This window comes from Platichthys flesus, chromosome 14 (assembly GCF_949316205.1).
Source record: "Platichthys flesus chromosome 14, fPlaFle2.1, whole genome shotgun sequence".
Lineage (NCBI taxonomy): Eukaryota > Metazoa > Chordata > Actinopteri > Pleuronectiformes > Pleuronectidae > Platichthys > Platichthys flesus.
In genome coordinates, this window is record NC_084958.1 from 22,136,663 (window position 1) to 22,163,012 (window position 26,350).

The 26,350-nt window shown below is 43.7% G+C and overlaps 1 protein-coding gene and 5 non-coding genes across 6 annotated transcripts in view; 2 read left to right on the forward strand and 4 right to left on the reverse strand.

Moving 5' to 3' along the window:
* Positions 1–26,350, forward strand: part of LOC133968964 (contactin-associated protein-like 4) — a gene marked incomplete in the record, with an annotated part of 68,633 nt that overhangs the window by 16,256 nt on the left and 26,027 nt on the right. The window contains 9 exon segments of the mRNA XM_062405239.1: positions 4,269–4,379; positions 9,731–9,924; positions 11,362–11,509; positions 13,501–13,704; positions 18,189–18,364; positions 18,450–18,596; positions 21,270–21,537; positions 22,106–22,255; positions 23,418–23,589. Coding sequence (XP_062261223.1) covers positions 4,269–4,379; positions 9,731–9,924; positions 11,362–11,509; positions 13,501–13,704; positions 18,189–18,364; positions 18,450–18,596; positions 21,270–21,537; positions 22,106–22,255; positions 23,418–23,589 — 1,570 coding nt within the window.
* Positions 19,617–19,699, forward strand: trnal-caa (transfer RNA leucine (anticodon CAA)). The gene has a single exon. It is a non-coding gene; the product is annotated as a tRNA-Leu (tRNA).
* On the reverse strand, positions 21,935–22,017 carry trnal-uaa (transfer RNA leucine (anticodon UAA)). The gene has a single exon. It is a non-coding gene; the product is annotated as a tRNA-Leu (tRNA).
* trnal-caa (transfer RNA leucine (anticodon CAA)) lies at positions 23,981–24,063 on the reverse strand. Its single transcript has one exon. It is a non-coding gene; the product is annotated as a tRNA-Leu (tRNA).
* On the reverse strand, positions 25,265–25,347 carry trnal-uaa (transfer RNA leucine (anticodon UAA)). The gene has a single exon. It is a non-coding gene; the product is annotated as a tRNA-Leu (tRNA).
* On the reverse strand, positions 25,622–25,704 carry trnal-uaa (transfer RNA leucine (anticodon UAA)). Its single transcript has one exon. It is a non-coding gene; the product is annotated as a tRNA-Leu (tRNA).

Below are 26,350 nucleotides of genomic sequence, written 5' to 3' on the forward strand. Positions count from 1 at the left end.
CTCATCGGTATTCAGGGTCTCCGGTGTGGCCACTTTGTTATTTGGCAGAACAGTAAAGAAGTGGACAATGCAGGTGAATGAGCCGTGGCCTCCCTCCCTGTCTCTGGCATTAGTCTGCTGTGTCACTGGTGATTAAATGCATTGGTGTGTGTATGTGTTGAGTTTTTTTCCGTGCTGTCAAACTCACCATTTGTCACCCGGTGCTTCATGGATGGATGGATTGGCCGGAAGGTGATGAATGGCTGCCCACAAGGATGTTTGATTTGAAATGAAAAGATATTTCTTGTCACATAACGGTTTCCCGGCCCTGCTGAGGTTTGTGCCACTTCCCATCATTTGTTCTTTCACCTCAGGTGGAAACGTGTATTTGTTCCCGGGCCAGTATAAGACCAGTTAAAGCTGCTGTAACGCACCAGAGTAGAAATGAGAAGTATTCAATATTTTCTCTCATCTCTTCCTAGTGTGGCACCAACTTTTCAGAGGTCACCTTGTCTTTAAGTACAAAGTAGTGCCGTTTATTTGGGAATTGCAGTTTGATGATTAATTTATGATTCAAATTTAAAAGTCAGATAATAAATGAGTTTAGTTTAGATATCCAGTAGCGGTCCCACCCAGTCAGGGTCAGTGTGGAGGTTCAGCGGCTGCAGTGTCCGGCAGGTGTTTCAACACTTAGCTCCATTTAGCTGGGAGCCGTCTGTTTGTGCTCCACTGGTCACACTGGCAGCGACGCCCACTCTTAAAAAAGTGTTTTTTAAACTCCTGCTGCTCCCTCTCTCTCTCTCTCTCTCTCTCTCTCTCTCTCTCTCTCTCTCACTTTCTCTCTCTCTCTCTCTCTCTCTTTCTCTCTCTCCCTCTCTCTCTCTCTGTGTCGAGTGTTACCAGAGCGAGGTTGCGCTCCCACCGCACGTAATCACCTCTGGGAATTACAGCTCTCTGCACTGGAGAGCCGAGCCTCTCGTTCCTCCTCTTCAGACAACTGTAATTCACCTGCTTCTCATGCTGAGGGCTCACTCAACATCCACACTAGCAAGTGTCTGTCAGTCCAAGGCCTGCAGGGATAAATACGACCAGGAGGAGTTCCACAGGAGCCCCGAGCCCGAGAGGCCTCCTGCTGATTGTCAAGTTGTCAGATCGCATTTAAAACAGGAAAATTAAATATGTATGAAGCTCAAAACCACTTTCTAATTATAAATATACTTAAAGTTTGACTATAAGAGATTTTTTAATGATACCTGCTCCAGAACCTCTGAGATTAGACTCAGTTGAAGGAGAAATCTTCTGCTCCTACTCAGGTTCATCATTCTAAGCTGGGTTAGGACAAAATAACCCAAGAAAAGGTTTAAATGGTAAATATTCTGTATTCATATCGTGTTTTTCTTGTGCTTTTCAGTGCATTTGCATTTTCACCCATTCCCATTTATACACTACATCCCTGTGCAGCTCCTTCTCGATCACACACTGCCTGAGAGGCCGTCGGGGGGGCAATTTGGGGTTCAGTGTCTTGCCCAAGGACACTTTGGCATGCAGAACGGTGGAGGCTGTTATCGAACCTCCGACCTTTTAGTTAATGAGCTCTACCGCCTGAGCAACAGTCGCCACATCTACATTTTCCTAATGTTCACTGCTGAAGCTCCTCTACCTTTGGCTGGGGGGGGGGGGGGGGGGGGGGGGGGGACTGTTCATCACTCAGTACTCAGTTACTTTTTTAAATCAATGCATTGTGAAAGAGGAGGATTTATACCTTTAAATTTTATATTTCATGTTAACTTAAGTCAATCAATACTGAGACATTAGTGAAAATACAGAAGACCATCATTCTGAGGGCAGGCTGCCACCTCTGGTCTATATATTGTATTTGGTTGCCTTGATATTTGGCAGGAAACCGGCTGCTTGGTCCCTAAATGGGGACAGAATTTCACACTCCTTTGAACACTGTAATTATACGAAGATATCCCACTTCAGCTTGTGAAGCCTTATTAATGATTAAAATCTAAAAATGCTTAATTTTAATTTCATGCCAGTTAATTTGGCTGTGGATAAATAACCCTGTTGTTGTGGAATCTGTCTAATCAGCTGGTTAAAGACCCGGGTTCAAATGCTCAAGTTTGAAAAGTTACACAAAAATCCCAGAGGCAGATGAAGACCTGGTGATGTTGAGATGAAGAACATTAGTGTTGACAGAGTAATCGAAGCCGGAGCCCTATTGTCAGAGCTGTGTGTGTGTGTGTGTGTGTGTGGGGGGGGGGGGGGGGGGGGGGGGCGTGAATCACAGTAATTGGCTCTTGTCTCTGCGGCGGAGAACAACATCCATTAACAGAGAGGCTTCACACTTTAGAGTTTGCAGCTCCCGAGGAAAATGATGAATATTTACGGAGCTGATGTTCATGAGTCTCTGTGTGTTTCTGTGTGAGATGTAATTACACTGGGCCGACCACAGAGCTTCTCACTGAACACACATTCAACTCTCTTTCCTCAGTGGGATGTAAATTCAACAAACAAGTGAAATATCTGCAGAAAGACTAAAGAGCATTGTGATAACTCCTGTTTATAACTCATGTCTCTGGGAGAACGTGGAGGAGAAGCCGATTAAAACCAGCTCCATCACTGTTAATTATGGCAGCTTGTGGAATATATGAAGCTTTTATTGCAGTCGATCATCCATAAACCATTAAAGTGAAGGTTTCCTCCGACCCGTCAGTATCCAGCCGGTAGGAACCAGTCCAAACACCGTTCATCTCCACAACTCCACACGATCACAGCTTCCATTCATCCATCCAGAGAGACTCACACTGCTCATTCATCAAACTGGACATTATTACACTGTTCAGTCATTTAACACGTTACAGCTCAGAGACCTGATTCCACCTGGGGGACATTAAACCTTCTTCTCACAGACAAGGCTCCGCTCTGACGCTTGTGTTTTAATAATTGTCAGAAACTGGTTTATGTCTTTACAGGTGCAGCAGGAACCATTTAGGTTGAGTCTCTGTATAAAGAGGACAAAGTGACAGCTCTCCAAAAGTGAAGCCAGAACATCTCAATCTCCCCCTGCTGGCTGGCTGCTGCATAGGTCATAAACCTGCCTTGCTCTATCTCAATAGATCGGATCAACTACAAAGTCAAAATACACATTAACTCCTTCTGAAAGACGGTTTCTGTCATTTTCCATTGGTGCATTACTTATCAAGTTATTTGATTCTATAAAAAAGGTTGCTGAAAATGTCCAGGCCGACTCCATGTTGTTTTTTCCATCATGTACGTGATGAGGGGTTTGGAGCTCAGACGGAATTTGTACAAATTCTCACATTCTCTTTTTCTCTTGACTCTATTTTTCAAAACAGCGCCGACTGCAGCTTTAAAATCACTTAAGGCTTTTTTTTAAATCGCAGCCTTTTGGTCTCATGAATCTTTGAGAACCTGACTTGAAATACTCTGAAGCTTTGGTCCTGCAGAGTTCTGATGATTTGGAGATAAGAGGCTTTCATCTGGAAGCATCGCTGATCTCCAGTCCGAGGGTTTCATTTACAATTCAACAGTTTTCCACTGAGGGTGAAAGAGACGGAGAATCATCCATCTCCTGCAGCGTCTGATTTCCTCAGTGTGGTTTTCACTGTTGATCTCTGAAGAACTAAAAGTTTGCTTTCATGACTCATGATTGTCTCACCGTATAAACCCACTTGTTTTTCACTAATGTGAATTACCCAAAATGCACCCCCCGGTTTACTGAAGCTAAAATAATAGGATGCTCCAGCCTGATAGCTCCTGAGTCTCCTCCTGTGGTTCTGCTCCTCCGACCCTCCAGGTGCTGCAGCGCTCAGAATTAGTTTTGTGGCACTTGTGCACTTCTGTGGCACTTAAATTAGTTTCTTTCACTCTGAATGGGTGTTCCTGTGAGGTTATCTGTGGATACTAAAGTGTGTTTGCCTGTATGTGTGTGTGTGTGTGTGTGTGTGTGTGTTCCTTCTCAATGATGGGAATGAAATCTCTGCAAGCCAAGTTTCTTATTTGAATGCAGAAGAGTTTACCCCTGAAGAGAAGCTCTGGAGGCTTATTTAATGATAAAGTCCTGGAAACATCTCAGCTAAATTGTGTGATTGTGATTTTACCTGAAGATAAAACAACGGAAATGTCATAAGGGATTCTAGAGAGTTGTGATTGTCTATTTATTTTTGACATTTCACTGAGGAATCAAGTGATTTTGATTGGTTAAATGAATTTAAATAGCACATTTCTAATAATTTTCTTTCTGCTTTCTTATTGGTTCACAGACGTGTGTGACAGCGCGCTGGTGTCCAACCTGCCGCCCTCCTCCTTCCGGAGCTCCTCCCAGCTGTCCAGCAGCCACGCACCGGGCTTCGCCAAACTCAACAGGAGAGAAGGTGAGGAGCAGGTTTGACTCAGAGAGACGTGATGATGTTCACGTGTGAAAGAGACAACAGAGAGAAGGCAGAGCCAAATCGCTCCTCTGCCAGTGGAGGAGGAACTTTGTTTGAGCTCAAAACACAAAACACAACAAACAGGAAAGTTTTCCACTGACAGGTAACTCGCTGGTGACAGAGGAGACGGAGGATCAAAACAATTTCCCCGAGACGAGACAGCCCTTTTTCTCTTTGGCTGCTATTTGTTTTGAGAGTTTATGCCAGAAGGATAAATGTGAATTAGTTTCCTGGTCCAGCGTGAGAACTCAGCAGGGAGTCCTGTGCTGGCTGCTGATGAGAGGCTCTGACTAAATGAAGAGCATGTTTTGTTGTGGAGCGTTCTGCAGGGACCAGGCTCCGCTGCTTCATCCTGACATCTAAACCCAGATCAGCTGGGAGGCAGAGACGGGAGAGATTCTCTCCACCTGGGAAACTAAAGCAGAGCGCTGCAGTTTAAAGCTCCCGTCTCTTTGCTGCCAGGCGTCTCTCCCCTTGTTTGCAGATCTGACTCTTTGCTTTCACAGGCCTGAAACAGCATGAATGACACTTTTGAAAATGCAGATTTACTGATTTATGATCCTCTTTAGGTGTAGTAGAATGAATCCATTTACTTCAAACATGACCAACATGACACTCTGTCAGTACTGAGAAGTGACGGGGTCAGAGGTCACAGTGATACTAGACCATTAGAGAATGTAAGAGCTCACTGGCTTGAACTTTGCTGTCTCCAGAGGAGCGGAGGTTAAAGGATTAATAGAATACAAAGGATTCATTTATTAGAACATAATTTCAATGTGACAGAAAATGGTCAATAACTACATTACTTTGATTCATCACCACAAGAAGTCGTATAACATTCACCGCACATCTGTAATATTCATATATTCTCCTGATCTTGTGATGAATAAATGAACGTCTGCCGCTCGTTTCCATCTCTCGCTGCTCCTGCTCATATCACTCGGCATCCTCTGGTTCTCTGAGGATCAACTTTGCTCTCTATTCATTTACCCACCGAGTGAACAAAGCTTATCAGAGTCTGGGAATTCCACCTACACAGCGTCTTCTACACTGGGTTTAATGAGCCGGGCGTGTAGCTGGGATCTCCTGTAACTCTACACATGTTCAGACCCGGTGGTTATTGAAATCTGAAGAATCGTCCAAGGTGCTGTGAACGTTAACATGTTATTCACTTCAGATGAGTGCAGCGACACATTATAGAGCTGTAACTCATGATATAAAACATGTGCTTCTGGAGCTGGATAATGGAGGAGACTGTTGTGGACATTAATCATCTCAACAAGGTAATAACGCTCTGGATGATGGTGCAGATGAAACCTTCACGGTGTTTACAGCTCATCCTTAGAGGGGCATGAATTCAAGAAAAGAAGTTTGTAATGAAAACAATTGTTGACTCATTTCAATCTAAACTAAACAAATATCCACAGCTGAAGAGAAGCCAGGGGATCAGTAACTTGATTTAGATTTATCCTCTGGAAACCATGCATATATCCACTTCATCTGGAGGAGAATTTAATAAGTATATTTTGAGATATTTAGCTTATTAGGTACAAATTTTGTCCTTTTTCACTTGGCTTGTGTGTAGTTTTGACTATAGAGATTATTTTTGTGGTAATTTGCGTGTGTTGTTGGAGCCATTAATGTCAATATTTCATAGAAAACGAACAATAAGCTGATGAGAACTTTCCATCTGGATTAAAGTGGTGGACAGACATCCTGACTTTACCCTCCAGAAAACCAGCATAGTAAACGTCCACGTACCATTTTGAGGGAAACCAGAACCTCTTTTATTCTCTCAATAGCCTGGAGACATTTGACAAAACCCAGCAGGAGTTGTGTAATGTGTGTAACTCTGTTCTTCAGCCTTTAACCTGACGAAGCTGATCCCTGTGCAGCTCTGACGGCTTCAGTCTGACAATAGAAGCCAATGAAAAGCCGTGATAGTCTGGTGGTTGGAGATGAATGGTCTTTTATCAGGAAGCTGGAGGATGAATGACTCAACTCTTTCATTCTCCTCAATGGCTCCTTCTTTTCTTCTGCTCATATTAACCCTCTCACTTTTCATCTTCCTCTATTGAATTCCCCCTCTCGCTCTCTCTCTCTCAACTTCATTTCTCCACTTCCTCTCGTCCTGTATCTGTCTCCAGCCGTCCACCTGTCCTCTGTACAATCTGACTTTGGTTATAATCATCAGTTTCACTCTGCCATGCAATTTCCCTTTTCGCCGGTGAGAATTAATCCAGTGAGCTCGCTCTTCTCACAAAACGTTAATAGCAGCCTCCATGTTTAAACTTTTTCTTTGGTCACTGACCGTTATCAGTGACGCTGCTGCAATTACATTGAAATTAACATAAAAGGAATTATTGTGCCACATTATTAGGACGGAGATTTGAAGGTGGAATTAAAGTTTAGCTGGAGTTCTGTAATTTGAACAGAGTGTAAGAACGGCTGGTTAATCAAGACTCTCCCGAAATGTTCTACTATTTCAACAGTTCAGTTTCAGATAGCAGCAGTGTCACTTTCAGTAGTTTTCTTTCAGGCAGTGTCCTGGACACATGATTCAATGCAATAAATAAACCTGAATGTAATGTTCTGAATCCTTTACTGTTTCTTAAAAACTACCAGAAGTTCAGAATAACATTTAGATTATGTTTCCACCCCAGTTCGTTGGTCGGTCGGTTCATTTCCCAGAGAACATCAGATCAATCATCCATCCAAGACAAATCAAGAACAGTTTCACTGAATAAAGGATGAATAATCTATAATACAAGAGGATCTTGACAGGATGATTTATCTTGGATGTGATGAAATGAGATGTACTCAACCTTAAGTAAGATGCTCTCTCAAAGTGCTTGTTTCGTGGTGTGATGTTTAGCAGAATGGAATTCCTTCCTGCTCCCTGAGCAGAGAAGCTGCAGCTCTGCAGCCGGCTGCTGCTGTCAGAGCCGCTCTGAGCCCATTAGCCTCCTGTTGGCTGCTCTGTCCGACTGACATGTTATCAGCCTCCTGAAATTACCCTCCACACTTTGTATTCTCATGCAAATGACCAGCGCTCGTTTCGGGGCGCAGCACTTAGAGCAGTCTGCCTGGTACACGTCTTCACGGCTGTGTAAGCTGCCTGACTCGTCCTGTCGGCTTTTCACTTCCTCTTTACCTCCTCAGCTTTTTCTTTCCACCTGTCTCACTCCCCCCATCCATCTCTCAGTCAACCTGTCTGTCTCTCTCTAGCTGTCTGCTGGAATGTCAGTGCATAATTGATGGAGAAATAGTCGTTTGTTTGGTTATCCATCCATCGCCTGTTCATAGTGAAGTGTCCAGAAGCAGCCAGGCTTGGCCCGGCTATCGGGGGTTTACCTCACCTCGTGTTATTTCACAGTTAACGACATGAACATGTTTATTTGTCCCTCTGTCTCCATCATGAACTGTATATACAGATGGATGATGCGTCTTCTCTTATTCTCAAATATATCCGATGACACGATCATGGGCCTCTGACGTCTGTTCAGTACAGATTGTGGAGTTAAGCAGATATATCATCAGACTGTAACAAACATCTGTGCGATAAAATCTACCTTAAATGACAGAAACCTAGCAAACCTGAAGTTAAGCCAAATTAACTGTTGATTGGAAGGTTGCTGGTTCAATCCCCAGACCTGCGATTTGTACCTCTTTAAACAAACCGACCAAAGCAGAGCCGTTTCTGCCTCAGTAGTGTTTCTGAGGGGATCCCTGGTGAGTTTGTTTTACATTCCCACTGGGACGGTCTCATTGTTCCATGACTAATTTGGCTTCAACGATCATTTCCTCGTCCTCTCGGCCGGGGAAGCAGTGATGTCACACTCCTGACCTCCATTAACCTGCACTCCCCCGTGTGGGTGGTTCGGTCCGGTCGCACATCTCAGACACTCAGGAGACAAATGGGACGATCTCCGTGATTCAAAGTGACAGCCGTGACAAAAGGTATTGGGACCGTCAGCCATCAGTTCACCTCAGTTATATGAGCTTCAGTTCCACTGACAGGGCGGACACAGAAAATCTCTCTAACCACCCCCCCACCCCCCTCGATCTCTGAGTCGACTCCTCCTCAGCTCCACGGTTAAATGTCAGAGTGTCGGCTCCTCTGTTCACCTGTCACCGGACACGTCTGTTAGTCAAGTGCTTATTAGCTTTGGCCTTTAGCTCTTTTTAGATCATGTTCCAGGCGCCACCCGACCGACACTGATTCGTTTTCACTGCAGAGCTTTTTCTCCTCGAACCCGTCAACACAACCCTGAGGGTTCAGTGAGACGTCATCAACCAGGGCGTCAATGTGAGAAGACAAGGAAAGGATCAAATGTTTCTGGTCACAACATCATGAAAACGTTTCTTGGAGAAACATCAAAATCTCTATCGTAACTCGTCTTAATATTTTGGTTTTTGTGTGGGACCAAGTTAAAGGAGTTCATCATCTGGGGACCAAGAAAAGGCCACAGTCACATTTCAGATAACTGCCTTCACCCAGGATGTTATGTGTTCATCTGTGTTTGTTGTGTGTTTATATGCAGTCAGGTGGTGTTTAAGCTGCGTTCAATGTGTGTGTGTGAGTGTGTGTGTGTATGTGTGTGTGTGTGTGTGTGTGTGTGTGTGTGTTTGTGTGTGTGTGTGTGTGTGTGTGTGTGTGCTCAGTGGGACTCTGGTCAGCAGCAGCCTCCTCCCTCTGAATCCGTCCATCTGGTGTTTTAGCTTTGCGTCTTCTTTTTGGCCTGACAAAGCATTTTCCTACATGGACACACACGCACACAAACACACACACACACACACATACAAGCACACACAAATGCAAATGTTGTGTACTTTTCAGGGTTTTAAGTGTCGTTATTGTGCAGCAGCCCATTCAGTCGACCGCAATTTATATGTCAAGGCAAATGTTTTGCAACCACCACACACACACACACACACACACACATACACACAACCCACACAGACACACACACACACACACACACACACACACACGCACACACAGTAATAAAAAACAAACTGAATAGTTAGCTTTTTCTTCTTCCTGTAGTTTGAGAGAGAACAAGGTGTTAGAGGTTTATTCTCTCCATTTACATCACATTACAATTTCAAAATGGATTTAAAGATGTTTCCCTCTTTCAATCATTTCCCTAACTGAACGTTTCCAGTTGAAGGTGAAAGGTCAAGCAATGCAATTCATGCTCAGCGTCTCTCAGAGCTCATTTCATTTCCTCCCAGATGGATCCATTTCTAATAGATCCCTTATTGTGAGCTGCTCCTCTCTCTCTGTGCAGGAGCCGGAGGTTGGTCCCCTCTGACCTCAGACAGGTATCAGTGGCTGGAGGTCGACCTGGGGGAGCGAACCAGGATCACCGCCGTCGCCACCCAGGGCCGCTACGGCAGCTCCGATTGGCTGACGTCCTACCTGCTGATGTTCAGCGACACGGGACACAACTGGAAGCAGTACCGACAGGAGGACAGCATCGGGGTGAGTCCACTCTCACTTAGTGTTCACTTCCCCTCAGGGATCGATAAGCAGCGTCACACCTTGTTTTGTTTAACTCGTATCAGGTGATGAAGAGTCGAGCTGCAGCGGGGGGGAACGTGGCTCTGTGCACATTGTTCAGATAAACTCAGTCATCATGAGTTTACAGGTTCATTTATAAACGATGAAGCAGCAGCTCTGCTGAATGTGCAGACTTGTTGCCAGAAACTAAAGCTGCTGACACAGAGGCTGAGGAGATTCTGCTCCGTGGTGGTTTTCTTCCTGTGACTCTGTCTTATTGTTCTGTCCCAGCGTCTTTATGGTTTGATTTTGAACAGAAGGTAAACTCAGTTTTTATCGTCTCTGTCGTGTAGCTACAGCTGGAAGGTGCTGAGGAGCAGGAAGGAATACAGAACACACACTGTTTAATGTATTCACCCACTGCTGCATGGATGGTATTAACTTTATAACCATGGCCACTAATAATACAGTCATTAAAGTGCTATAATGTTGGATTATTGTAATATGGCTTGTTTGTTAAGTTTTATTGAGATGATAGGATAATGGGTTCGCCCACTGAGGGGAAATCAGCTGTGAAATCAGCAGGGTGATAAAAGTAAAATAAGAACATCAGGAATAGAATTCTAAATAATATTAATAAGAAAAAAGAAATACTATAAATCCTGTAAAGAGAATATGTGCTAACAGGATGTGAGATATCTGAAAATATAAGATATTGTACAGATGGAAAAAGTCTCAGATTTTGAAAAGTTGTGCATTTATATTTACATTTTCCTTAAAATATAAATGTAAATTAATCTTAATTCAAGCTGTATATATCTTTTGATATGGGTATAAGTCCATACCTGTCCGGGCTCTATTTAATTCCCAGTAAAAACCTGTCATTCCCTTTTTAATCCTCCCAGTAGAGTAAAGTATTGATTCCTGCCACAGCCTCGTTTGACCTCTGTCTGTTTCGGCTGCTCTGGGACGATCTGATCAAACACGGTAATAGAGCGTCTAGTTCATTGAGCGTTTAAGTTCTGTCTCCAACGCTGATCGTGAGGACAAACATGGCAGAGCAGAGCCCCCCCCCACACACACCTCCTACTGGACGCTGCACTTCCCGATTGTGCTGATGATACGTGGTTCAGTGTCCACACGCTGGAATACAGAGCAGCTTGGATCTTGTTTGTGGAGAAAGCAGAGCTTATTACCTGGGGGGGGGGGGGGGCAGGTGTTCAGCTTTATGCGTTTTCCCCCACAGACTGAGATGATGTGCTGTGTTTTAATGAGGCAGATATCGGTGCCTGCACTTTAAAATGAAATAGTTGCCCATGCTCACAAGCAACACAAACATCACTGCCCGGTCCCATGATGTTACACTTAACTCCGGTTGTGTTGTTGTGTACGTTTGTTAAGAGTTGTGTGTGTTGTCAGTCTTTCCCAGGGAACAGTAACGCAGACAGTGTGGTCCAGTACAAGCTGCAGCAGCCGGCCATCGCTCGCTTCCTCCGCCTCATCCCTCTGAGCTGGAACCCCAACGGGCGCATCGGGCTGCGCCTGGAGACCTACGGGTGTCCTCATGGTGAGTCTCCTCTTCCTCACTGGTTTGGCTGCTCTGCATGGTTTAACTGGGAACAAATCTCAGGGCGCTGGTTTGACCAATTTCATCCAAACAACCAGCTGAACCTGTTCAGCGGCCTCGAGGGAAATTTAGTTTGCAGGGAATATTTACCGGAACAGGAACCATCTGAAAGAACAAACAACAGGGGGGGGGGGCAACGTTTAATGTTCAACCATAGATTTAATTTGGGTCAAATGAAAGTGAAAGTCTGTTTACCCCTTATATGTTGTGTGATTTCCCAGGGACACAGAAAACCACAGAGGCCTTCTCTTGGAGAATAATTCCATGTTTCACAATCAGTTCACACTCTCACCTCATTGTGTTAACATTAAACAAAACAACAACACGTACCGCAGTGTTTATCTTCCACACAAAACATATTGTGTCGCCCTTTGTTCCATTTTAATTTCTCTTCTCACTCAGCACGTTGGCAGGACGAGCCTGGACACCTCGTCCCTGTGAAACAAAGCAGACATCAGATGATTGGTTCACACTGTGCACAGCAGTTACACACATCAACACCGACTCCATCACTGTGGAGGAAACACACAAATAATTACAGGTTTCTGAGCAGCAGAGATCAAACCTGTCGCTGCTCCTCGTGTTGTGGCCTCTTGTGGAGTTTGGAAAGTTTTTTGAGAAAAAAGTTTATAGGATTCAAAACTCTGCTTGACTCCCAGTAGAAGGTGGAACTACCTGATTGGCATATTTTACTGGAAGAGAAGGTGTTTGTGTTGTTTCTTGCTGTGTTTGCTGCCTCAGGAAGAAGAACGATGGAGGAACATTTTAAAGATGGATTTTATTAAATAGCTTGTGTTGTTATTTAAGGACATAAACAGCACACACACACACACACACACACACACACACACATACACACACACACACACACACACACACACACACACACAGGGGTGAGTGCAGTATTTAGTGATACAATGATCTTTAAATGCCTTGCTCAGATAAAATCAGGGGACTCTGAGCTTTACAGTCATTTTGAGTTTGTCCCGAAAACGACCATAACAGCACCAGCACTGTTGTTAACAATCATTTAAAAGTTAAATGTTAAGTGTGAGGCCGTGGGTTCGATTCTGACCCATCCCTATGGTGCACGTCCCCCCCCCCCCCCTGTTCTCTCTGCTTCTTTTAAACCTCCACTTTCCTATGAAAACAAAGTGATGATATTTTTCTGTCAGTGATACGACAGGACAGATCATTTTATTTCCGCAGTGCAGACCCGTCTTGTTTCAGGATAATCATAATGAGATAAAACATAATATTCTAGAATGACATCACGAGTTAAGTCAGTGGAGCAGAGGAGGTTCTCAGCTTTACACACACAGAGCATGACTCAGCGCTCTGGAGCTTCAGCCCCGATGCTCTGTAATCAGCAGGAAAAGCGCTGTACAATCCAATAAGAGCATTAGTGCGAGCGAAGTGTAGCTGCTCCTGTGAGCGAGTCTTGACGTGAGCGAATCAAAGACTTTGCCAAGTTCATTAAAAAACATTCAGTCAGAAATTAGCTGTTCGGGCCGAAAAGGGAAAATTGACGCCAGAGCTGCTGCTGCTGCTCTTTCTAAACAGCTCTGTGTAAGCAGTCCAGTCTTCACAGTCCACACACACACAGTGTTCACCTCAGATCGCCTCAGCCCTGAATCCTCAACCCTAATCCCTGGGAGGCAGTCGACTCTTAAAGGGAGGTTTATTGTTGAAAGGTGATAAACAGAATAAGGGTCGGGCCTCCCCACCTTCTGCTGCAACCAGGACTCCACACTAAGCAAAACCATCTCTGTCCAGAAGCAGGGGGGCAGGTTTTATGCCGGAGGTGTACTTTTCATACGTTACCTGTGCGTCCGTCTCTTCTTGGTGAATGTTTTATCCCAGGGACTCTGTGAAGGCCTTTAATCTGAAGGTCACTGTGACCTGATCATCTTCCTGTCTGTTCCCTTCAGCCTCTGATGTGGTGGCGTTCGATGGCGGCAGCGGCCTCGTGTACAGGTGGAGTCCCGGGGCGAGGCGCACATCCAAAGAGGTCGTCTCTCTGAAGTTCAAGACCCTGAGGAATTCTGGGACACTGATGCACGCGGCGGGAGAAGGAGGACTCGGACTCAGCCTGGAGTTAGAGAGAGGAAAACTGCAGCTGCTGCTCAGACCAGGTACAACTCCCCAGATGAGCAGCGTGAAGATAAACATCTTTTCCATCTTTTGAAGGAGACACAGACTCCTGAAATATATTGTACAAAGATTATATGCAAACTATTGAAAAGAGGAAAAACATGTTTTCATAAGAAAATACTTCAAATATGATCCTCAACCTGATGTTTCACACAAATCGTAGTTATCTTAAGACGTTTAGATAAAATACACAATATAACAATTGTCTAAAACACCCCAAAACACTGTATAAATATCAATCTTCTGGTGATGGGATCATTCAGGACTGAAAAACCTTCTCCTCACCTCAGCATCCTTCATCTTCCATCATCTGCACGTCTTTCTCTCCATCATCCTCTTTCCCTCTATCTCTTCTCTTTCTCCCCCTTCTCTTCTCCTGCAAAGTTTGCTCTCAACTAATTGGCAGCATTCCTCAAAAGACAGAAATAGTTTAAAGAGATGTTTTGACGTTTCAAGTCAACTGTTCCCTTGAACCCAGTCACTTGGGCCTCTCCTTTAAAAAGAACTGGGACACCTCTGGAACGTCTGTATCACGGTGATTACCTTCATCACCTTCACAAGCCTTCTCCTCAAGTCGACAAACTGTCTTAATACAACACGTTCAGCCCCTGTGCTTCCAGTGAGAGCCGATGGGAAGACATTTCCACCTTAAAGGCTGCATCGTCAGTCATCAGAGAGAGAGAGGCCGCTGCTCGTAGAGAGAGAATGAAAACCATCCATTGAAGTGAAGGAGGAGAGACTGAGAGCAGCGGCTGCAGCTCCCACAGATCAACACTGGAAAAAAACGAGCACCATATCCTCCTCTTCGCTTTCATCTTCAGCTGCTCCTCTTCCTCTCGCCCCCTCTTTCCCCCCCCCCCACGACTAGTTGCTCTCCTGTTCTTCACCCGTTCTGTTCTAATTAGTTTTGTTTGTCTTGGTTTGTCTCTTCAGATCTTTCATCCCTTTGTTGTTTTTACATATCGGAGAAGGAGATTTCTTTTCATTTCTTTATTTCTGTCTCCTCTCGTAACAATCTCTCTGTCCCTGACACACAGACCCTTTTAATAGAAATATACATTATGTTGGACTTGATTTGCTCGGTCTCTTCCTGTGTGTCGTTTTGTAGGTCACAGATTGTGTAATCGAGGTTGTCTGCTGTGTGGGTCGACCCTGAGCTCTCACATGGTCGACTCTGCTCTGCTAACACCATCGGATCCAGGTCTAGCCCCCCCCCCCCCCCCCCCCCCGCTCCTTCCCAGGGCAGTTCTCATTCTCAATATGAGGCAACTCTGAGCAACAGAGCTGCAACACTGTCTGGAAAGTAAACACTGAATCACTAGAAATTAGACGTTACGTCACTAGTATCTAAATGAGGCTAAACTCAATTTTTCTATGTAAAGTTGAATTTGGTCAAACATCTCACACGTTATCATGTGATTTGAGATTTGATTGGACAGAGACAGAGACAGGAGAAGATTTTAAAGGATTGAATATGGAACTAGGCACATAGAGTTAAAACTAACACCCTAACTCATGAAAACAAATGGGGGATCCCCCTGTTTACATGGATCCACTTTGAAATTGAAGGGGTTCTTCTTTGGGTCAGGCTCCATCCTTCCACAACGTGTCATAGAAATGCGCTGAGTAGTTCTGCTGCAGACAGTCAGATCACTTCTAGGTAATTACATCCTCTGTGACTTCAGACTGCGGCTCAATGAGACACAAGCTGTGACTCTGCTGAATAGATTTGATGACGAGGCCATGTTTGAAGAAAGGTTTCTCTTTTATGTGTCTCCGTTAAAACTCGTTAACATAATTCCATCATTGTCTCCCTGTAGTGGGAAGCCTCCATTACATAATGATTCTACATGTCTTTGTTTTGGTTTGAATACTCCTTGGACTGTGTGTCTGACACGAGTCTGCAAAGAGAACTCTGGTTTCTTTATTTCATCTTGTTTCTTCAGTTTGATGCATCAGTGTAAAATAGACATGGAAACGTTTTGGTCAGTCCCCGTCCTCTCTGCATGGAGCAGACACACTAATCTTAGCCACTGTAGATAACTACTATTATTCAAATTATAAATGAGCATTTTTTAATTAGCAGAATATGTCCCCCCGCCGCTGATAGACAAAAATGGACTTAAGTCTTTTAAGAAATCTAAATAGACAGTGAGGCTGGTAATGTAATCAGTTTGTGCCTGAACTCAGTGTAACACCAGCTAGTGTGGTAGAAAGCGATTGATGTGAAAACACTAAAGGAAACTTGTGAGGCAGCAGAACTTCAAACAAGCTCCTCACTCTGGGACCGAGGTTTGGATTCATTCCAGAGCTCCTGCTCGGTGCCGAGACGCTCTGTGACGGACACAGAGCTTCAGGAGAGCGACTCGCTCAAACTGTTTCTGATTAGACCTGTGAGCGTCTCTCTCCATCATCCGATTCAGAGCAGACATAATAGAGCGGCAGACGAGATATGATGAGGTGATGCTGCGTCGAGGACGTGAGCAGAATGAAACACACGCTTCAGAAAAACACAAGTATTTCACATGAAATGGTAACAGAGGCACCGATGACAGGAAAGTCTAAAGAGGTGATTTTATTTTACTAAATTAAAAATCTTAATCATAACAATCCTGTTTCTATGTGTTTGTCAGAATAACGAAATATCAAGAGACGTCTCGACAAAGTCTGAGCCGTGCTGAGACAGTTAAACACAAACAAAAGTTATGAAGCTCAGAAATGTGTCAGAAATATATTCATGGATAAACAGTGAAGTGAAGAAAAGAGAGAATTTAATTTCAAACTGCAACCTTTTGTTAAATTCCTTCAAAGTGTGTTTATTAAATGACTCTGGACACGTGTGGTGGAGATAGATCTGAAAAACGACTTCACTGCCAAGAAGAGAGGAAACCATCACACACAGAAAAACAGTGATGGTTCTATATATTAATATCAATAAAGATATGTTCTATTTGTTTACCCTTGGAACCGCTCGTATCGATTCCAACTTTCTCTTTCCAGTCAAGCAGTAATGAAATCCTCCATCCAGCGTGACGCTCACTCACAGAGTCCTCTCCTCCTCCTCCTCCTCCAACACGAACCCCCCTCCATTAATTAATGTCAGCAAAGTGATGCTTTGTGTTTTTACGTCTCTCGTATGGATTCCGCCGTCTCCTTCCATTCGTCCAGTCTGTGATCAAATCCCTCTTCATAATCAACGTGTTTCCTGAGGTCCACTTCTTAACTCTCTCTCTCTCTCTCTCTCTCTCTCTCTCTGTGTGTGTGAGGAGGAAATCATCTGTGAACACACTGAACATCCTCTCACAAACTTGGCGGACGTATCAAAGATGAATTTGTCCATCATCTTCCTTGGCTGTCTCCGTCTGTCTCTCTGGAGCTCACATAGTTTCTCCCTGAAGAACATCTGATACATTTTTAATGACTGTTCTCAGCTCGTTCTCCTCTTCCCTCTCTCTCAGCACAAACACAAAGTTTCTCTCCCGAGTACTTTGGGGGAATAGATCCACATATTTGGACCCGACCGGCGCTCATCTATCATTAACAACGTCTCGCTGTGTTGTTTCTGCACTTCTTCAGTTTAGGCTTCGTCACATATTTGTCTTCAGCTTATGCAGATACTCCTAATGAGACGAGCGAGCGTGACCTGGCTGTGCTCCTCTCTGTGGGAGCCGGAGAGAAAGTGAGATATTCAGACACAGCATGGAGGCTGGTGCGCGTCGCTGCTGTTACTCTGCTGTCGCTCCCTCGACACCGGGTCGCTCTGTGAGGAGGAGGCAGAGGCGCAGGTCACACAACGAGGAGACAACACAACAAACTGTCTGATCCCATAACACCAGAAAGGAAAAGTGGAAAACAACCAAACAAAGTATAGAACCAACTAAAATCTCCATGTACACCTCAAGTTAAGAATGAAATGATATGAATCACATGGAGAAGGTAGGTTTTATGTTTTAAAATTCAGATTTGTTGTGTTCACAAGGCCAAATGTAATGTAATGTCATTTACACACACTTTTAGCTTTAAACACCAGATTCTTGTCATTTCATTCTCGAGTCCAAGTGAACGTATTTACCAAATTTGAAAAAATAATCTCAACGTGTTACTGAGGAATCATCTTCACAAGCTTTACCTGCTGTTATACATAATAATGAGAAACCTGCATTTCAAAATAAGCAGAATAACAGACTGAAAAATAATAGATAAAAAGTTAAATAGTTTTGTTCCGTCCAGTTTCCCAATGAGCTTCGGTCTCATTTCAATCACGTCGAGTTCAGACTTTGCAAATTAAACGTCGCTGATGTGTTGATTAAAACCGTCTGAGTCTGTCTCTGTAATTTCCATTTCTCACTGTGTGATTAGTTTTCAATAAACTGCCTCCTCTTCTTCTTCTTCTTCCGTCCATCCATCCTCTTTGATTGGCATGCACTGACGTCTGCTCTTTCTCTTTATTCATCCCCCCCTCCAGGTGGGACTTCCTCTCCCGAGCCCCGGCCTCTTGCCTCCCTCGGCAGCCTGTTGGACGACCAGCACTGGCATCATGTGGCGGTGGAAAGGCAAAGTGCTCACCTCAACCTCACTGTGGACAAACACAGCGAGAGGGTTCAGATCCCTGCAGAGTTCAGCCACTGGAACATGGAGCAGGTGGGATGGAACACACCTATGGAAACAGGCTGTAGATGTTTACACTGCAGACATATTTCATTCTTATCTTTTTGTCTCCGAGCAGCTGAGCTTCGGAGCGGCGCTGAGCCTCGACTCTCAGAAACCACTCGTCTCCAAGAGGAGCTTCCAGGGCTGCCTGGAGAACCTGCTCTACAACAGCATGAACCTGATAGAGCGTGCGAAACACAACGACCAGCAGGTGACCTTCATGGTGAGTTCATTCAGCCGTGAACACACAGCTACTGTAATGGACAAGAACAGCTAGGCAACAGGCGATATGAGATATGATTTCATGATTGTTTGGATTTTGCAGCTCTGTAACGTTGGACCTTGGTGTAGTGATGCATTCTAGTATTATGCATTTTATATAGTACGTTAATTCAAACTTTTCTTGCAGTGAAGCTTGTTAACGTCTCTTGAATGAACTTTGTTTCCTCTTTGCTCTTTGCGATTGGAGCCTGTAGAAACATGCACTGAAGAAATAAGTGATTATCTTAAAAGAGTTGCAACAAAGAAGAAATACTCTGCTTACATAAGTTTCTTTGTGTTGTACAGAAAGTTGTTTTGAACTTCTGCAGCATGATGATGATGACAAATCGTGTGAATCATTTGGGGAAAAGCAAAAAGCTTTGATGTTCGGCTCCTCAGACTCTCTGGACTGAGCTTTTATGTCTGAGAGAGAATCAAGCATCAGCAGCTGGAGCTATGCCACCTCCAGTAGAGACTGCAGCCTCATAACACATTCTGTTTGTTGTGTTTCTTATTACAAGACGTTCTAACAAACACCATGACACACAATCACTGAAGCTCCTCCAGTGGAAACTGAAGCTCCATAAGTAACGACATGTCCCCATCTAAGAGCGTATGGTTCTGTCTGTATCAACATGTTCACCGCTGGTAAATCCTGTGTGGTCTGCTGCTAACGAGCTGCTAACATGGTTATTGAAGCTAATCAGATCTTAAAGAGGACAAAATATTGTGATTAGATTAGACAGATATTGTGAGGATAGAGGAGAGAAAAATATCGTTATTAGATGTTTCTTCATTAACGAGCTCCGTGCAGAGCAGCTCTGAACCATGTGTAACTAGAATGTCCCTCAGTGGAGCTCAGACCTCCGTCAACTGTCTTTTAAAACCACTAAATTCACTAGGTCTGGAACTTTATCTGGATCTGCACCAATACCCATCCATATCTGATTGTTTTGTTTAAGATGTAATATTTATTAATATCACCAGGATGGCCGAGTGGTTAAGGCGTTGCACTCAAGATGCAATGGACTCAAGTCCTCGTGGGTTCAAATCCCACTCCTGGTATTCTCCTTTAAAAGGTCAATGAAGTCACTGTACTGACCAATTTGTCACATGTATAAGTAATAACTACATCAAATATGATGTTGTCTACATCAACCTGCAGGTTCATCCCTAGGAAAGGTTCTGCTAAAGACCAGCTTTAATAAGCTAATCAGATCTTAATGAGACGAGAGGACAGAGGAGAGAAGCAGATTGTTATTAGATGTTTGTACATTAATGAGCTCCGTGCAGAGCATCTCTGAACCATGTGTAACTAGAACTCAACTCAGTAGAGCTCAGACCTCGGCCACCTCTGCCCTTTTGAAACCACTTTTAAATTCATTAGGTCTGGAACTTTATGTGGATCGGCACCAGATTTCACACCCTCATAAATACCATCCCCCTCAGTATGGCCGACTGTTTTCTTTATGATGTAGTTGGTATTGATGTCACCAGGATGGCCGAGTGGTTAAGGCGTTACACTCAAAAGGCGATGGACTCCTTTAAAAGCTCAAAGCCCTTTGCCTCGAATTAGTCATTAAGTCAAGACCTCGCAAACAAGTGAAAAGCTTCTCCTGTGCGGACCAATACCTCAAATGCATAAGTAACAAGTCACCATCTAATATGCAGCTGGGGAAACGAGTGTGGTCATCTGCTAACAAGCTGCTAACAAGGTTAATGAAGCTAATCAGCTCTTAACGAGTTCGGTGTCAGATGAGAGCACAGAGGAGAGAAGAAGATCATTAGAGTTTCATTAACACTTCCTTTTTACAAGTCATTAGGACCTTTAGAGAAGTTGCACAGCAGCTCTGGACCGTTTCTAACACATGACCAGTCCTCACAGTTAAGAACCAGAGAGCTGAGATGTTCCAGGAGTCACATGCTCGTCTGCAGGTCTGATAGAAACTGTTTTACCAGCGCTCTAGGGTTTTAGAGGATTAACACCCGTATAGTCCTTTGTAAGAGAGAGCATTCATACAGGCCTGACATCTAAAAGAAGTAGAAACTGGTGGTCTGTGTACATGTGGAGACTTTTGTGTGTGTGTGAATGAGTGGTTGTTTTTTTTTTGGGGGGGGGGGGGGGTTATAGCTCACTTTTTACTTTATACTTTGCAGTGCGGCTGCATCCTCCACCATGTACTTTCATATATCACTTTAACAGCTCCACAAAGGGCTTTTAGATGTCATCTGTGTTTCAGGAGCATTATAAAGATAGCAGGCAGATATTCCCAGCAGAGAGCCCGGCACTGTAATATATTACTGCTGCAGCTTCAGCAATGGACCTGGTGTCATTACCACCACTCAAAACAATGGACCGCAACGGAAACGTCTATATAGTCCTGGTCACATAAATATCCTCCCCTCCACGGCTCGGAGCCGGGTGACATTGGGCTTCTCGGTTTTGAATTCATGGCTTTTATTCTCAAGGAGACTCGCTGATGAGATCACGGTGACACGAGGTCGCATCCACACACCCTCTGCAACTGATTAATATTCATGTTTTATGTAGCTTTAACGCTCTAGTAATAATTTTTCCTGTTGCCCGTCCTCTCACTCCTCTCACTCCTCTCTATCTCCTCTCTCTCCATCTCAGGGCAATGTGACCTTTTCTTGTGCTGAGCCAGTTTCCGTCGCCGTGACTTTTCCCGGCCCCCAGAGCTTCCTCCAGGTGCCAGGGGCGATGGCGTCCTCTTCAGGGGGCGTGTCCGTGAGGTTCCAGTTCAGGACGTGGAACAAGGCGGGGCTTCTGCTCACCTTTGACCTCCCTGACGAAGGAGGAGTGGCCTGGCTGCACCTGAGCGAGGCCCGACTGTGGCTGCAGATCCAGAAGGCTGGCAGGGCGCCGCTGGAGCTCAGTGCAGGTCAGACTAACAAACTGAAACTCATCTCAATGTCTAAGAAATAAATACTAACATTTAAAACCAAACATCTTACTACAACCCAGGCCCCCAAATAAAGAACCGCCCTATTTACCCAAACTAGTTTTGTCCTGATCATCCATAGATGAGAAGATGTGTTTTGTTGACTAAAAAGTTGCTTGCTTGAATTTGTTCTAACACAGAACAGTATAATTCCACCAACTGTAATCTGCATCTAATAGTGTTTTCATCATCAATATATCTTCAAAATACTTCATCAATAATTTAGAAAAACTGCAACGTGCTTGCAGAGTCCTTTCATTTCAGAAGGGCTGAGGATTGAGAAGTTGTTGATATAAATAACTTCTACATGAGTGTAACCTTTAAATGTATAACACAATACCAGGAGTGGGGGTCGAACCCACGCGGGCATTCACCCATTGGATCTTAAGTCCAACGCCTTAACCTCTCGGCCATCCTGGTGCTGTTAAAAGCATTTCTTTGTGTTTTAAAGAAAACACTACAACAAGTACATCAGTAATGTTTTGTAATATTATTGAACGTTCCTCAGGTTCGGCTCTGAACGACGGTCAGTGGCACTCAGTGGATTTCACCTCCGAACGAGGACGTCTGAGCGTCTCTGTGGATGAAGGAGAAGGAGGAGTCGCTCACGCCAGCCCCTCGTTTCCTGTCAGCGTTAGACATCAACTCTTCTTTGGTGGTAAGAGCTTCAACAAACGTATCATCAGTTATTATAATGAAGACAGGACGAAAGATGTATTTCTACTGAAATAACAACAGGACAGAATTAAATTAATAAGATAAATTAGAGCTCTGATGTAGTGTTGACTCACCTAATTGAGGTTCAGGCTCATTTGGCAGCAGCAGTGATTGTTAAGCTTCAGAATGTTATGATGTTTCAGTTTCTTTATTCAGATTTCAGGAATATTAAACTGAATGAGGAATTTAACGACCCTCATTAATAAATTAAACACTTTATCCTACTTAATTCTCTGTCAGGGTCAGGGTCCAAACAGTTTCATTAAATGATGCCTCAAGTTTGAGTTATATTTAGTTTCTTTGGTCGTTGTGGAATAATAATAGTAAAACAGTGTCTTTGTCGTAGAATTCACCAGTCAAACAAACTGACTGGTTTAAATAAGTACTGTTGTCTTGTAGTTGTTTCCAGCTGTTTCCAGTTGTTGTCAACAGAACTCTCTTCTGCAACTGTGTGTGCACTGGGCCCAATCAACTTGTTTCTGTTTTATAATGAAAGTTTATCACTCTCCTCTCCACCTCTCATCTCTCTCCTCTTTCTCTTCCTGTGTCTTTTCCTCTCTCTCATCTCTCCCCCTGTTTCTCTTTATTTCATTCTCGACTGACTTCCTCGCTGCTTCTTCTCCTTGACTCTCCTCTATTTTTTTTTTCTCTCCACTCATCAGTTTTTCAATCCCGGTCTGTTCTGTTATATTGCTGGAGGCTCTGTATCATTCTGCACGTTCACATTTACACGTTACACAAACGCACCCTCACTGTCTCTTCTACACCATTAAATCCACTACAAAGGAATTTGATCAAGGTCTGACCCACATTTTCATGATTCCAGAGACTTGAAAAACCACAATCTACCACAGCTCAGCTCTCTGGGCGGTGAAACACATTTACTACATTTTCTGCTCTTTTATTTATCATAGACTCTGAATAAAGATGGACGACGCATCTCCACTTCCGTCCTCTGTCCAGAAATCAAGCCAAAATGTCCCATATCTACAAACGCTTCTTATTATTTGATTTTCCTTTGAAGACATTGGTATTGGCTTCTCATTGATTGGATCCTCACTGTTGTCCTTCTGTCCTTCTGCTCTTCACTCTCCCTCGTCCAGGTTGTCCCGCTGACGATGACAGTCAGGAGTGTACAAACCCCTTCGACATTTTCCAGGGCTGCATGCGCCTCCTCTCTGTGGACCAGCAGCCAGTGGACCTGATCCTGGTGCAGCAAAGACTGCTGGGAAACTACAGCAACTTGCAGATCGACATGTGCGGCATCATCGACAGGTCGGAATCACAGAAACTATTAAACCAAACTCGCTCTCCGCTGATGAGATCTCTAGTCAAATTCCTCTGCTAATCATTTTAATTAAAGGTCTGGTAAAAGGTTAAACATCTGACCTCCCAAGGTCAGAAGATGAGAACATGCATCCTGCTGAGTGTAGTGGATCAAACACGAGGTCTGTAAATTAAACTGAATACCAGGAGTGGGGCCCGAACACAGACATTTGTCCTTTGGATCTATGAAACTTTTAGGTTTTTAGGCGTTTTGTTAGGCCCTTTAAGTTTTGAATTTTCATGTGAATCCCATTTTATAACAGAGGTTTTCTTATGCTTTTTGTGACCTGATGACCTTCCGTTGGTGCTTATACCAAAGGGGCATGGTTTGTTAACTGGTTACCAGGAGTGGGATTTGAACCCACGAGGATTTGAATCCATTGCATCTTGAGTGCAACGCCTTAACCACTCGGCCATCCTGATGATTTCATCATATCTCATCTTGATATTGTGCTCAGTATAGAAGATGTAGAAGGATGGTTGGAGGACTTGTCATGTTGGCATATTCAACATGAGGGCCTGGACTCATGAACCTTGCTTCTTGGTTCTTACCTAACCTGCCAACATGGTTCTTACTTTACCTGCTCCTTTGATGACTGAAGTTGTTGGTGAGAACCTGTAGTTGCCTGGTGATAAGATAATTGTGTCCTTTAACAATTATCTTATCATCATCTTATCACCCGGGGCCGGTATTTCAAAATTTGTAATCCAGATCAGAATGATCAATAACCAAATCCCCCTGTCCTCAGCCACGGATCAACCTGATCTATCCCGGTATTTCAAAACTTTGCTGGATTGGATCAGAGTGATCCTGATACCGGCAGATTGGGATGTCCAAATCCGTCCCGCCCCCTGGATCACAGACAGGAAACAGGAAATGGAGCCAACATTTTACAGAAAAAGGAGAAGCTCGCTCAACTATTGTCTCTGAATTAAAGTATAATCTTAGTCAGTGTTGATGCGTCCTCAGACTAGATGGAAGGCAATCATTATATTGAGTTAACCAATTATGTAAATCAGCACAAAGTTGAAAGAAGAGCTTGGCGATCTCTAATTAAGCAGAGTTAATTAATTAATTAATTAATTAAGGGTACACGCAGTCGTGTAATGTTTATTCTGTGTTGCACTTCTGACACCGATTTGTTAAAGCATTGCAGTGAACAGCGTGCATGTTTGCAGAAAAAAAAAAGGAACGTGAAAAGGAAATAAACATTGATCAAACAGCAGTGAAGCTTAGTTGTATTAAACAAAGAACTTTGGGAGCAGTTACACTTCAACTGTTCAAATCTTAACATGTAATCTCCCTCAAATCCACCTCTGAGGTGGGATCAGGGTGATCCTGATTTTTAGGATCAAACTGATCCAGATTTCCCACTTAAGTTTTGAAATACTCAACAGCAGCTTTTAATCCGGATCAAAGGCAGGATTGGATTGCCAAATCTGAATCTGAATCTTCAGGATCAGATTTGCTTTGAAATACCCGTTTTTAGGATCTGATCAGGATTTAATCCAATCCAGGTGGATTAATCCTGTCGGATCATTTTGAAATACCGGCCCCTGGTGATAAGATAATTGTTCATGGACACAATTATCTTATCTCTGCAAGATTGTGTAGTGAACAAAATACCAGAAGTGGGGTTCGAACCCACGAGGACATTCGTCCATTGGATCTTAAGTCCAACGCCTTAACCTCTCAGCCATTCTGGTTGAAAATATCACATGGTTGTTTAATTTCAGATGGTGGTAAGCATAAAACAATGTGCTTAAAGAAATCCTGAACTTTGGTGAAGTCATGCTTGGCTTGCAGAGACAATAATATTTCCCTCAAATCCAAAGTGTTAACTATCCCACGAGTAGAAATACCAGACAGAAAAACTGTAAAGTCTTTGCAGAGACCTTTTATTCCAGTAGGGCTGAAGATTGAGAAGTTGTTGTTAAAAGTTTCATCTACATGAATTTAACCATTAAAGACAAAACATAATACCAGGAGTGGGGGTCGAACCCACGAGGACATTCGTCCATTGGATCTTAAGTCCAACGCCTTAACCACTCGGCCATCCTGGTTGGAAATCTCATACATTTGTTTAATTCCAGAAGTTACTGACGATAAAACAATGTGCTGAAAGAAATCTTGAGCTTTGGTGAAGCCATGACACTGATATTTCCCTCAAAGCCAAAGTTGAAACTATCCCACGAAGCAGAACTTCCTTCCATTCCAGAAGGGATGAGGATTGAGAAGTTGTTGTTGATATAAGTTTCATCTACATGAGTGCAACCATAAAATACTAAGGTTATCAATACCAGGAGTGGGGGTCGAAACCACGCGGACATTTGCCCATTGGATCTATGAAACTTGCCATATAGGTTTTGAATTTTCATGTGAATCCAACTTTTATAACAGAGTTTTTCCAATGCTTTTTGTGACCTGATGACCTTCATGTGCATTAACTGGTTACCAGGAGTGGGATTTGAATCCATTGCATCTTGAGTGCAACTCCTTAACCACTCGGCCATCCTGGTGATTTCATAGAGTCATCATATCTCATCTTGATATTGCTCTCAGTATAGAAGATGTAGAAGGATGGTTGGAGGACTTGTCATGTTGGCATATTGAACATGAGGGCCTTGACTCATGACCCTTGCTTCTTGGTTCTTACCTAACCTGCCAACATGGTTCTTACTTTACCTGCTCCTTGGTTGACTGAAGTTG